Source organism: Biomphalaria glabrata, chromosome 14, assembly GCF_947242115.1.
Source record: "Biomphalaria glabrata chromosome 14, xgBioGlab47.1, whole genome shotgun sequence".
Classification (NCBI taxonomy): domain Eukaryota; kingdom Metazoa; phylum Mollusca; class Gastropoda; family Planorbidae; genus Biomphalaria; species Biomphalaria glabrata.
Genome location: NC_074724.1, coordinates 34,511,065 through 34,524,997, shown reverse-complemented (window position 1 = coordinate 34,524,997; position 13,933 = coordinate 34,511,065). Strand labels below are relative to the sequence as shown.

The window sequence follows — 13,933 nt, the reverse complement described above, 5'->3', positions numbered from 1 at the left end:
CAGTGGTTTCCAGATCAGGCAATTCAGATCAGTAATCTTATATCTGAGATGAACTGCACAGTGGTTTCCAGATCAGGCAGTTCAGATCAGTAATCTTATATCTGAGTTGAACCGCGCAGTGGTTTCCAGATCAGGCAGTTCAGATCAGTAATCTTATATCTGAGATGAACCGCGCAGTGGTTTCCAGATCAGGCAATTCAGATCAGTAATCTTATATCTGAGATGAACTGCACAGTGGTTTCCAGATCAGGCAGTTCAGATCAGTAATCTTATATCTGAGTTGAACCGCGCAGTGGTTTCCAGATCAGGCAGTTCAGATCAGTAATCTTATATCTGAGATGAACCGCGCAGTGGTTTCCAGATCAGGCAGTTCAGATCAGTTATCCTATATCTGAGATGAACTGCGCAGTGGTTTCCAGATCAGGCAGTTCAGATCAGTAATCCTATATATGAGATGAACTCGCAGTGGTTTCCAGATCAGGCAGTTCAGATCAGTAATCCTATATCTGAGATGAACCGCGCAGTGGTTTCTAGATCAGGCAATTCAGATCAGTAATCCTATATCTGAGATGAACTGCGCAGTGGTTTCCAGATCAGGCAGTTCAGATCAGTAATCCTATATCTGAGATGAACCGCGCAGTGGTTTCCAGATCAGGCAGTTCAGATCAGTAATCTTATATCTAAGATGAACTGCACAGTGGGTTCCAGATCAGGCAATTCAGATCAGTAATCTTATATCTGAGATGAACTGCGCAGTGGTTTCCAGATCAGGCAGTTCAGATCAGTAATCCTATATCTGACATGAACCGCGCAGTGGTTTCCAGATCAAGCAGTTCCCCGTATAGTTTTTGTTCTATAGGAGGGCTTTGTGGCCAGAGTCTTGTTCGGGCCTAGATGAATTATTTAAATCTTAAATTTAATTTAGCAGTTTATAGATATCTATCTAGTCTTACGAATTCTGCCCTTTTGTTAAAATCTCATAATATGCAGAAAACAGTCATGCAGTTACGACGATACAACACTGAACTATTACACAGAAAGATTCCCTCAGATTATATTTTTTAACTAACCCAAGCACACTCTGCCCCAGTAGATGTCAAATTATGTTATTCTATGTCACGGTGTCGGCGCCTCTGGATGAGTAGTGCAAACATTGACACCCTTCCAGCATCTCGGATAATGCGGTTTGCTTGACTGGGGTGCCTTGGGGGGTGGCGCTGGTAGGGTGATGAAAAAAAAAATGTAAGAGGGAGTATTTGTGGTGTAGATGGGGGGAAAAAAACTGAGCATGGTTCGCCCCCCGCTCCCCAGAAACGTGGCGCGAGTAAAATTGACGTCCCTAGACTAATGACGGTCTTTATGGAATCTCTACTTTACACGCCCGTCTCTCACGGCGCCCTCTGGTGGCTCAGGGAAACGTTGACGGGCGGGACGACGTGCCATCAAATGCATCATGGGTAGATACATGAATTTACAGACTGTGCGCAAACATCAAGGCCGTGGGCGTCCCCAAGGGTACCCGACGTAAATATTTTATTCGCTATGTAAAGGCCTGGAGAGGAGGTCAACGAATCTTCAGCCACCACAATCTTAACTTCACCCCCCCACGCCCCCACGCCCTTTGCCCTTCCATTGCACTCCAGTATTCTAGACTTCCGGTTCTCTTAGATTCTTTTGTAGAAGTTTCAATTAGTTTTAATGCAGTTCTCGCCCATTATCGTTCGCGCTATTCCTGTAATTATTAATTAGCCGCTGAGAGAAATCTTATTTCAATGGCGCAAGGTCATGGAAGGTCAACACATTTTTCATTCACTTGTAATTAATAATTGTCCCAGTATTAGACTAAAGACTGAATGTAACGTATTTGTACTACTAGAAGTTAGAAAAACTTTCACTGTCGCTTTATAGCGTTAATGGACGCGGTGGCTGAGTGGTAAAGCGCTTTATTTCCCAACTGGAGTTCCCGGGATCGAATCTTGGTGAAGACTGAATTTTTTTTCGGGATCTCTGAGTCCATCCAGCTCTATTGGGTACCTTAAATTAGTTTGGGAAAAGTAAAGTCGTTGATCGTTGTGATGGCCACATAACATCCTGGTTAACCGTGGCCACCGAAACAGATGACCTATAGATAGCATGGACTGAAATTTATTCTTTACTTTAAAACATTTGATAGATTGGCCATAGTTTTAGTTTGCATTTTTTTTTACAGGAGTTAGCAGAGCATCGTTAGGTCCTATGATCGCTGAATTAATCTAGTCTCTAATTTCAGGGCCAGCCTTGGAGGATTGAAGGCCCTAGTAAATTTGGTGGCCCCAAATGAAATAAAAAAAAAAAAAAGAAACAGCGAAAAAAACATGCCCTATGTAAATGTAGATTGACACATAACTGAAATTCATATTTCGCAAGTTCCGAAGTAGAGACCAGAGTTAGACTAGTAAATATAAAAGTTATAGTAGAGACAAGAGTTAGACTAGTAAATGTAAGAGTTATAGTAGAGACAAGAGTTTGACTAGTAAATATAAGAGTTATAGTAGAGACAAGAGTTAGACTAGTAAATATAAAAGTTATAGTAGAGACAAGAGTTAGACTAGTAAATGTAAGAGTTATAGTAGAGACAAGAGTTTGACTAGTAAATATAAGAGTTATAGTAGAGACAAGAGTTAGACTAGTAAATATAAAAGTTATAGTAGAGACAAGAGTTAGACTAGTAAATGTAAGAGTTATAGTAGAGACAAGAGTTTGACTAGTAAATATAAGAGATGTAGTAGAGACAAGAGTTAGACTAGTAAATATAAGAGTTATAGTAGAGACAAGAGTTAGACTAGTAAATATAAGAGTTATAGTAGAGACAAGAGTTAGACTAGTAAATATAAGAGTCATAGTAGAGACAAGAGTTAGACTAGTAAATATAAGAGTCATAGTAGAGACAAGAGTTAGACTAGTAAATATAAGAGTTATAGTAGAGACAAGAGTTAGACTAGTAAATATAAGAAAATATAAGAGTTATAGTAGAGACAAGAGTTAGACTAGTAAATATAAAAGTTATAGTAGAGACAAGAGTTAGACTAGTAAATGTAAGAGTTATAGTAGAGACAAGAGTTTGACTAGTAAATATAAGAGATGTAGTAGAGACAAGAGTTAGACTAGTAAATATAAGAGTTATAGTAGAGACAAGAGTTAGACTAGTAAATATAAGAGTTATAGTAGAGACAAGAGTTAGACTAGTAAATATAAGAGTCATAGTAGAGACAAGAGTTAGACTAGTAAATATAAGAGTCATAGTAGAGACAAGAGTTAGACTAGTAAATATAAGAGTTATAGTAGAGACAAGAGTTAGACTAGTAAATATAAGAAAATATAAGAGTTATAGTAGAGACAAGAGTTAGACTAGTAAATATAAGAGTTATAGTAGAGACAAGAGTTAGACTAGTAAATATAAGAGTTATAGTAGAGACAAGAGTTAGACTAGTAAATATAAGAGTTATAGTAGAGACAAGAGTTACACTAGTAAATATAAGAATTATAGTGATCTACTATGTTTGATATCTGATCCAAGTTTAACAAATTTTTTTTAATTTTTTTTTTTTACATTTTTTTTAGCCTTGTGCGAGGCCCTCGCCCTTACTATGTAGCTGCTTAGTTTGCCTATGCCTAAAGCCGGCCCTGCTCTTTGTTTGTGATGCAGTCTTTGCATGACTTACTTTGGATATTTCTGTAGCGTCCCAATGTATTATTGTGTATTATTGACACTGTACATTTTAGTCGTTTGAGCTAAATGAAAAGCTTCCCTAGTTCCTCTATTGTTAAAGTTGTTTGAGATCTGATCCAAATTTAGCACCTTTTTTTTGGCCCCTTTTTTAGTCCTAAGCGTGGCCCTCACCAATTGGAGGCCCTAGGTCGTTGCCTAGTTTGCCTATGCCTATGGCCGGCTCTGCCCTTTGTTTGTGATGCAGTCTTTGTATGACATTCCTAGGATATTTCTGTAGCGTCCTATTGTATTATAATGTATTGTTGTTACTGTAATTTTTTAGTATTCTGACCTTCATGAAAAGCTTCATTATTATTTAAGTTTTTATTAACGAAAAGTATTCTACTAGTCTCCAAGCGAATCTTCGACTAAGCTACCATGCATGTTGGTACCGTATTAATGCTATGCAGATGAGTTCTGAATACCGTAGGGGGAAAAAAAATAAAGGGGAAACAACTCTGGAATAAAACAAAATGGGCATGACATATTCCCGAAGACTGAATTAATCCCCCCTTTCGTGTTTCCTCGGTTATTTCACGCCTGGTCGCCTCCCTTGTTTCAGGATGGACGATTTCAGTCCCCTGTTGCCTGGCAACTTACAAGCACTAAAGACTGAACTCTGGGAGAGTTTTTGACAAGGGGGGGCGCTCTGAACGATTGGACGCAACGATAGTGGAATACAAAATAAAAAAACAACGAAGAAACGGGTGGTGGGGTGGGTTGACAAATATTGACGATTTAGTGAAGAGACAAGAGACCAAGGGTCAAATCTTGTTTATGGTGGCTGTCGAGAACCAAAGATGGAGTTAGGCGGGCAGCGCTGTGCCAGGGAGGTTCAGTACGGAGCGATAGGAATTTCACGCGCTAGTGGTAATGTCGACTACTGCAGTGGTGATGTTGGCTATAAATAACTTGACTGTCAGAAGACTTTCCCCCTTAGTTATTAGTTTTTCTGTAATGTAATTTCTGTTACTACCTGACGTTTTAGCGTGTAGCAGCATTGTACATAAATGAAATTCAAGTTTAATATAAGCAATAATGTTTCATATATGTTGGGCTTGCTTCTTTTGCGCTAAGATTGTATTTACAAGTTTTTAAAATTAAAAATATAATTATTTATGTATTTTGTTCTTAACCAATAACAGAAAACTTTGATGGGAATTTCGGTTATGCCCGGGCCTAGGTTGTATATGTTTACACGCCATTTCTCCCACACTCATTTTCGGATCAAGTTGAAACTAGGTACAATTATTCCAAACATTGCATGAATCAATTAAAACAATAAAACAATTAGTCAATTAATTATTGGTTATTGTCTATTTCGTTTGATACCAACAAAGGAAACTAATCTTCAGTAATCAAAGATATTGTTAAATATGTCGGGTTTTGTCCCTCTAAATAATTGTACACTTTATTTATTCCTCACCCATTTTGTGATCAAGTTGAAACTTTAAACAATTATCCGCTGTATTTAACAAATTCGTGAATCAATTTAAAAATTAGACAATTCGTCAATTAATTATTGGTAATAAACTATTTTATAATGTATCAAAAAAGGAAATAACTTCTACGTTATTAATATAGTTGTAAGTGCGGAGTTATTCCTCTTAGATAATATTTTATTTTTTTATTTTTTTTAAACATGTCTTTAAAAAATATTTTGCTTGTATTGTCGTCTGCTAAATTTGCAAGGTTTTTTTCAACGCTTCGATCCGCTTCATCGAGACCATAACGCTCCCGAGAGGGCACCAACACTGACTCTTTAACAACCCCATTCCTTTTATTTTTACATTATATAATTACTCCTGGAGTTGTCTTATACGGTATTTATTATGTTCATTTCTGAACCTCAAACCTTTATTAGAATGGCTGTAAATGTTCATATTAAAACGCCCCCCCCCCCCCAGAGCCCACAGCGTGGCCTGTCAAAACTTTCGATAAAGCAGCTACAGATTATCTTTCTACGCAGATGCCTAAACACTAAAGACTGAAGAGGCCTAATCATTTTATTCATTAAAAAGCTTTTATTAACTCAATCCGTCTGTCTGACTGGGTGTATTTTTTTACACTTATTCCCCCCCCCCCCCCCCCAAACCGCCCAATCTCGGATCAAGCTGAAATTTTGCTAAAAATTCTTATTATTACTGTCGATGAAAACACACGAATCAATAAAAAAAATAACCAATTCTTTAATCAATTAGTGGTAATTATTTAATTTTGTTATATATAGAAAGGGGGGAGATAAAAATTACAATATTAAGAGCTAACACAGCAATCGCACGGTGGTCTCCCTTCGCTCAATATACGCTTTTTAAAAGTTTTTTTTTTTTTGCTAGTTTTAAATTACTTTCTGCAGGCTACAACGCAAGACATTGCCCCAGAAACCCCCCAAAGGAGATCACAGCGCTCGACTAACTCCATATTAAATATTAGGCGGGGGCCCTCTGAGTGACTTCGTACTTTTGCCAATCTGGCCCCAACATTTAAATCCGGCTCTGTTTAGAAAGAAAAACAAAATTAAGATAAACGTAATCCCAGTAAAAAAAAAAAAAAAAAAGTGGTGCCCACTTCATCGATAACATATTTGTTTCGGTCGATGGGTCATCAGAAATCATTATCACTTGAACTTATCCTTGGACTGGTCTCAAGTGCACTCAACCGCCGTTCGACCCACGGGAGTAAAACACCAACCAAAAAAACACACCTACACACGCAGTCCTAGCACAGCTGCACACACAGTCCTAGCACACGTAAACACACCAGCATAGTCCCAGCACACACATAATAAGCACACCTCAACCCACGCGCGCACACGCATTAAACCTGAACTCCATCAGCAAACATGACCTGGACAGGACCCACTCCATCAGACTAATTAAAAAGGTCCCCGGGACAAATATTTGCCCGGCTCTCAGGCGCTGAAAACAAAGCGAATTAATGACGCAAACATGGCGGGACAATAAGCGTTATTAATCTTGCAGAACTGGAGAGCTTCACTTCCGTTGAACTTGAGCAGTTCCTCTGTATCTTGGAATCTTGGGAGATTTTTTTTTTCATTATATAAAATATTAGTTAAAACGGTGTTTGGTTGTTTTTAGTTTGTTTACAAGGAAATCATTGAGTCGTTAATCACCCACAATCATGCAAGGACCAGTCAACCATAATTAAAACATACAATCAACTGCCTTTTTGTTCTTTTAACTGCCATGTTTTTTTTTGTCTTTTTTACTGCGGATAGAATGGTCCGTGTCAGACAGCGATATAGCGAGAAATACATCCCATAATTACTGTCACTGATACCATTTATTGACAAGACCCAAACTCTGACATGGTGATTAAGTAACTGGGATGCTGGGAAGACTATTTTAAAACATGATTTGCATGTAAAGATGCAGTTTGTGTGGAAATATCAACGATTAAGTCTCTAAACTAAACCCACGTATCCTAACTAGAAGAAAAATTATAATGAAAAGATTCAAGTGTCCAAAAGTATAGAAAGCTAGCTGGATATGACCCGCAGGTCTTAATTAGTGTATCTAGTGCACTGGATTTAGATCTATGTCAAACTTTTGATATAGCATTGAATGTGATAGCACTGAATGTGATAGCACTGAATGTGATAGCACTGAATGTGATAGCATTGAATGTGATAGCATTGAATGTGATAGTACTGAATGTGATAGTACTGAATGTGATAGTACTGAATGTGATAGCATTGAATGTGATAGCATTGAATGTGATAGCATTGAATGTGATAGCATTGAATGTGATACTACTGAATGTGATAGTACTGAATGTGATAGTACTGAATGTGATAGCATTGAATGTGATAGCATTGAATGTGATAGCAATGAATGTGATAGCATTAAATGTGATAGCATTGAATGTGATAGCATTGAAAGTGATATCATTGAATGTGATAGTACTGAATGTGATAGCATTGAATGTGATAGCACAGAATGTGATAGCATTGAAAGTGATATCATTGAATGTGAAAGTACTAAATGTGATAGCATTGAATGTGATAGCACAGAATGTGATAGCATTGAATGTGATAGCATTGAATGTGATAGTACTGAAAGTGATAGCATTGAATGTGATAGCATTGAATGTGATAGCATTGAATGTGAAAGTACTAAATGTGATAGCATTGAATGTGAAAGTACTAAATGTGATAGCATTGAATGTGATAGCACAGAATGTGGTAGCATTGAATGTGATAGTACTGAATGTGATAGTACTGAATGTGATAGCACTGAATGTGATAGTACTGAATGAGATAGTACTGAATGAGATAGCATTGAATGTGATAGCACTGAATGTGATAGCATTGAATGTGATAGCACTGAATGTGATAGTACTGAATGAGATAGCATTGAATGTGATAGCATTGAATGTGATAGTACTGAATGAGATAGCATTGAATGTGATAGCATTGAATGTGATAGTACTGAATGAGATAGCATTGAATGTGATAGTACTGAATGAGATAGCATTGAATGTGATAGTAGGCCTACTGAATGTGATAGTACTGAATGTGATAGCATTGAATGTAATAGCACAGAATGCCATGACGTTGAATATGATGGGTCTGATGTGACTGCTGTCATGGCATGACATAAATTATGTGACTGATGTAATATTACTATCATGACAAGTTGTGCCACACATTTTCTCTAGATCTCCTCCCCCCCCCCCACGTTTTTTTTTTTCCATTTTCATTTTCTTTCACATTCGATGCATATCTGCCTTCGCTGTTTTAGCTCTCTCTATCTCCGTCTTTCTCTCCGTCTCTCTCGCTCTCCGTTCTCTCCCACGTGCTCCTTCTCTTACTCTTGATATTTAACTCGGACAAACCTCGCGGACCACGAGGGATGTGCTAAAAATAGAAATTGAAATGAGTGCACACGTACAGAGCGATGTCCAGAGGTTTGGGGGGAGGGGGCGATGAGCGGGGTGTGAGAGAGGCGTGAATCTAGGAAGCGAGTGACTGGATGACAAAATAGAAGGACTTGCAGGCACGTTAACAAATACAGGCCCAACTTTTGGCGGGAAATGTATCTTTTGTACGGCTCTTAAAACAATTGGCTGACTAAAACAAATGTTTGACTTACTTGGAGACAAGGGGCGGGGAGGTGTTAGATGTGACAGTTCTCCCCCCCCCCCTTCATCCCCATTTCCTTGTCTAGGTTGTCCACTTCGACCCCATCACCAAGTGGTCATAATTGCTGTGTCAATAAAGCGTGCACTTATTAAACTTGGCCCAGGGATAGACATCCTCTTGATAATGGGATGTTAATTGGTTCGGGGCCATTACAGAAAAGATGCTAGAAATATTTTACTTTGTTGAATTCCACTAGCCGTCATCAGCTTCCTTCCTTTGGACTCGCCAGTGGCGTCACTAGCATGGGTGTCACCACTAGGACTCGCTATACACAAAAAGGGAACGAGAATTCCCGACTTGGGATCATAAAAAAAAATGTTTCAAATTAGTCGTTAATAATAAGACCAATATCACAAGTTGCTTAAAAAGTATTTGGCTGATCCACTTTAAAGATTCTGAGATAAGTCAAATTGTTCAGAAACAATAGTTATCTTATCTTATAAATTGCTAAAACTCCAAGCTAACTACGTACTATGCGTTTCCTAGTCTTAATCTAGTCGTGGATTTTAACTGGAGACTTACACTTTACAAAGTCTTTTTTTTGTTTCTGGCTGATTCAGGTTGATTTTGGCAACCCATTCTATGCTCTAATTGCACTAGAGAAGAAGGAGCATTTGTACGAGTATGTCCTAGCATATGGAATAAAAGATATTCTTTTCTGACTGTTATCAATTTGTATTTGTAGAAAATAAAAAACGAAGATGTGTTATACGAATCAAATTTACCATGAATATTACATTTTCCTGTAACATACTATATCAGTAGATGCTTTAGTCTATTCCAGAGATGGATTATTATGCATATCGTTGCGATAAAAATTGTGTGTGTATTTTTATTCAACTTTCGGTCACTTTAAAACTTCACACTACATTTAAATTTGAACACAAACATTTTTGTTCAATTAATATCAAATCAATATTCTAGGCAATTAATATATGTTAACTAATGACTTAATGGAAGATAGCAAGTACTTATGCAGCTTCTCATAGAACTTATTTTAAAATATATTGTTTCAATTATGAAATTGCCAGCATTTTACGCATTAAACTTGCACCCCAAAAAAGAAACCTGATACACTTTTGTCGCAAAGAAAAAGTAAATCAAAACTTAGCAGATAAGTGACTTTTGTCAGCGTTTTGTGTACCAAACATATTTAGGTCACAGCTAGATCTGCTATGCCTAGTGAAAAAAAAAATGCAATCCTTAATTTTCCGACTGAAAGGGAAAAACAAATTATTTTTTTTTTCTAAAGAATATTACCTGGACAGTAGATCTATATCTAGATATTTTTACATTACGAATTCGCACGCCTGAAGGCGTCTCACTAATATATGAAACGAGTATTAACGCTTTAAACAGGATAGGATAAAGAGAAGTTGTTACCAATCGTATATTTTAGTTGAAAAAATAAAACCACTCGGATTGCCTCTACTTCCTCCATCTCCTCACTAAAGGAGGAGAGGAACGATCCTCAATGATCAGTGAAACTGTTGCGAGAGCAAGCAACTGTTTCGTGATCGACTTCACGCTCAGAAGTAGAGACTCAATCTCGTCATCGTGGTTTTCGGGCCGTCCAGATTAACTCGACGTCTCGGCAAGACTACCTTTAGAAATGATCCCTAAAAGTATGATCTTAAAAGGAATATGGGTTTTTAACTTTAAGTATGTACAATTTTTTGTTGTAAATTTGGTCATTAGTACCTTAATATTGTTTAGCAATTTCTATTTTTAAAATCAAGATTTTATCAAATTTAGTCTATTTTTAGTTATTTCAAATTATTGCAATATATGGCAATTTAAAACAAAAACTAATTGATATAATTATTACATCAACAACATTTTAACTTTTTGAAATATGTTTGCAGAGGATAGATGAGTTGTGTCCCTGAATGAATAATAAACTTAAAGGGAAGTAATCTGTGTAATATCATATTGCTCTTCCTTAAATCCCCTGTAAAATGCTCTGGTCCTAATTTTGTATTTAATGGACAAAGAAATCGATAATATGTGTTTCTGTATTTTTCAAAAATTCTGTCATTACTGATATCGCAAAAGTTAATGTAGATAAAGCGAGTAATGTTTAAAATATCCAATAATTTATAAAGTTGTATTATGCAATAGGTCAAGGGGAAATAATGCAGTATTTCACTGATTCACTCGAATTGCATTCATTATGGTTCTTGTAGGTATTTTTTTTATAAATATGCTTTGTTAGGATTGGTAGGACTAGGGATTGAGTAATAAATGGCAGCCTGGAAGATGTGATATGCCCGAATGTATAGTTTTTTAAGGGCATTTTAGACTAAGTTCCCCAATCCACGTCATCCTTCTATTTCATTCTATTAATGCTACCTTTGAACAGGATATCTTCACATACCACTATAGTAAAAATAGTACGGCATTATTGGGGAGTTGTTTTATGTGATGTTGGTTAATTAATAAGTACAGATTGACTTAAACGCTGGATCGTAACCCCCCTTCTCACAGTATCACACCCTTAAGAATTTAGAGCAAGGGTCGGCAACAATCCGAAGGACACACGCGGGCCGCTAAGCATCGACCAGAACAATATAAATCAATATCACCTTCACCGTCTTCACCTATTCCTTATAGTCCAGTGTTTCTCAAACTATGTTCCGCTAGAACTGAGTAGGTGTTCCACGAACTACTGGAATAATTAAACTAGTAAGCCACCATGTGAATTAATCTCTCTTTAAAAAAAAAAAAGAAAATTGTTCCGCTAAATACTCAGAATGTGCGAAGTGTCCCGTAAGAGAAAATGTTTGAGAACCACTGCCTTAGTCTGTTGGACCGTTGGGAGACCACACTAGATCTGCTTCCCGCCTTTCTCATTTCCTTTCTGTCTTTGCTTGGATAGAATCGCTTTCACTGACTGGCCCGTCTGTTCTTTTATGTTGTCTTCCCATCGGTACTGTTCGCGAAAGGAAGGGCTTTGCGAGCCCTTAGGACATTTGTGATATGGCCATAGAGTTTGCTTTTTTGGACAGTAGTTAGCGGTTCATCGTGGGGACCAATAGCTGTATTATTTTATTAATTTGTTAATTATTTTGTTTTAAGAACTAATTGTTAAAGGCGGTGGGCCACAGTAACAGTTGACCTTTAAATCATCGCATAGGTCGCAAGGTTTCAATGAAGAACTATACTCATTTATAATGTACTTAATAACTACTATATACTCCTGATATTCTTCAATGTAAAATGCAAACCAAAGCAATGCCATCAAATGTCTAGTTAATGCTTAAATTTTCAAAGTCTCTAGCAGTTCTGATCTAGTAAAAAAAATTCATATGTTCGCTTTGGTGATTAAGTATCCAGTCTTTTGTTTTTGTCACCTTGTAACTAGAGAGATTTAGTGCTCTGTTTTTGTAAACGTTACAGTGTAATTAGGTGGCGTAGGTGGCGAAAAAAAGGTGGTGAACACACTGTGGTTCAGGAATCAGGCGGTGAACACATTGTGGTTCAACGGAATCAGGTGGTGAATTGTGGCTTCTTTGGAAGTTACATCTGATGACCGAATGCATGCCGGGTAATCTTGTTTATTTGAGGAATTAACTGAATTACCCTTTAAGGAAAAAAATATTTTAGTTCAATAAGTAGAACAAGACTGAGCATTGTCTGCTAAAACATTATAGAAATGGTGAAGACTTTATCAATCTCTATCGAGAAATGGCAGGTTTAAATCCCAAGACTAGTAATCCTTGACGCAAACCGGTTTTGTATCTCATTACCAAAGGTGATAGAACTCCCAAAAGTAGATTTAACATGTAGCTGACTGACTCCACTTATTGACTGACTCCACTTATTGACTGACTCCACTTATTGACTGACTCCACTTATTGACTGACTTCACTTGTTATCTTCTCTTTCTAAGTTTGTAAATACCCCAACAAAACTTAATTTCTCCAATACGCATGAAAGAAGAAACGCGGTGGCTGAGCGGTAAAGATCTTGGCTTCTGAACTGGGGGGTCCCGGGTTCGAATCCTGGTAAAGACTGGGATTTTCAATTTCGGGATCTTTGGGCGCCGCTGAGTCTACCCAGCTCTAATGGGTATCTGACATTAGTTAGGGAAAAGTAAAGACGGTTGGTCGTTGTGCTGGCCAAATGACATCCTCGTAAACCGTAGGCCACAGGAACAGATGAAATTTACATCTTCTGCCCTATAGACCACAAGGTCTGAAAGGGGAACTAACTTTTACTTTACATAGGAAAGAACCAGAACCTTCTATTGGAAAAGTTCCTACTTTTAGGGGGGCTACTTTAAGTTCTATTGAAAATACAATGTTTCTCGAATTGTTAACTTGTTGTTTATTGTTTAAGCAATTGTTTTTTTTTAAATGTTTCGGATGTTCCTTCAGAGTTGAAGATAATTACTTCCTAGTCCAAACCTCCCGCAGGACGACGGGGAATGGGGGCGGGCAGGGTTTGAACCCTGGACCACCGATAAATCTGAACGACAGTCCATCGGGCAAACCACACGACCAGGCAGCCATTAAAGCAACCTTGACCTTATCACGTGACAGGATTCATCAATTCAAGCCGTCTTCTTCTCTTCTATTTTCAGCGCCCCCACAGATACTCCGCACGTCCAACACCACGTTAAACCTCCTCAAAGGATCCAACATCGAGTTGTTCTGCGAGGGCACGGGCTCCCCCGAGCCCAAGATCGTGTGGAAGAAAGACAACCAGGCCCTGAACAACACCCTGAGGGTCACGGTTTCTGGGAACAGGGTCCGGATCAACAACGTGCAGAGGGAGGATGGCGGAATGTACTCGTGCACGTTTCAGAACCTTGTAGGGGAGACAAGCCAGCCTATCAAGTTGGTTTTAGAAGGTGAGTTATCAGAGTTGTTTCCCTTATCATGCTTTCCCCCTATTTTCTTTCGAAAATTGTCATGTATTTGAATGTGTGTATCATATGTATGTGTATATGTGTGTATCATGTGTATGTCTGTATCATGTGTATGTGTGTCTTATCGCCCTTTCTTCGAGGAATGACA

The 13,933-nt window shown here is 37.8% G+C and overlaps 1 protein-coding gene and 1 non-coding gene across 4 annotated transcripts in view; one reads left to right on the top strand and one right to left on the bottom strand.

Moving 5' to 3' along the window:
• Positions 1–13,933, top strand: part of LOC106054729 (uncharacterized) — a 155,079-nt gene that overhangs the window by 78,741 nt on the left and 62,405 nt on the right. For all 3 annotated transcript variants that reach the window (XM_056009994.1, XM_056009993.1, XM_056009992.1), the window contains exon 4: positions 13,498–13,767. In XM_056009994.1, coding sequence (XP_055865969.1) covers positions 13,498–13,767 — 270 coding nt within the window. The remainder of the gene's footprint in view (positions 1–13,497; positions 13,768–13,933) is intronic.
• On the bottom strand, positions 10,325–10,547 carry LOC129923019 (small nucleolar RNA U3). The gene has a single exon (XR_008774954.1). It is a non-coding gene; the product is annotated as a small nucleolar RNA U3 (small nucleolar RNA).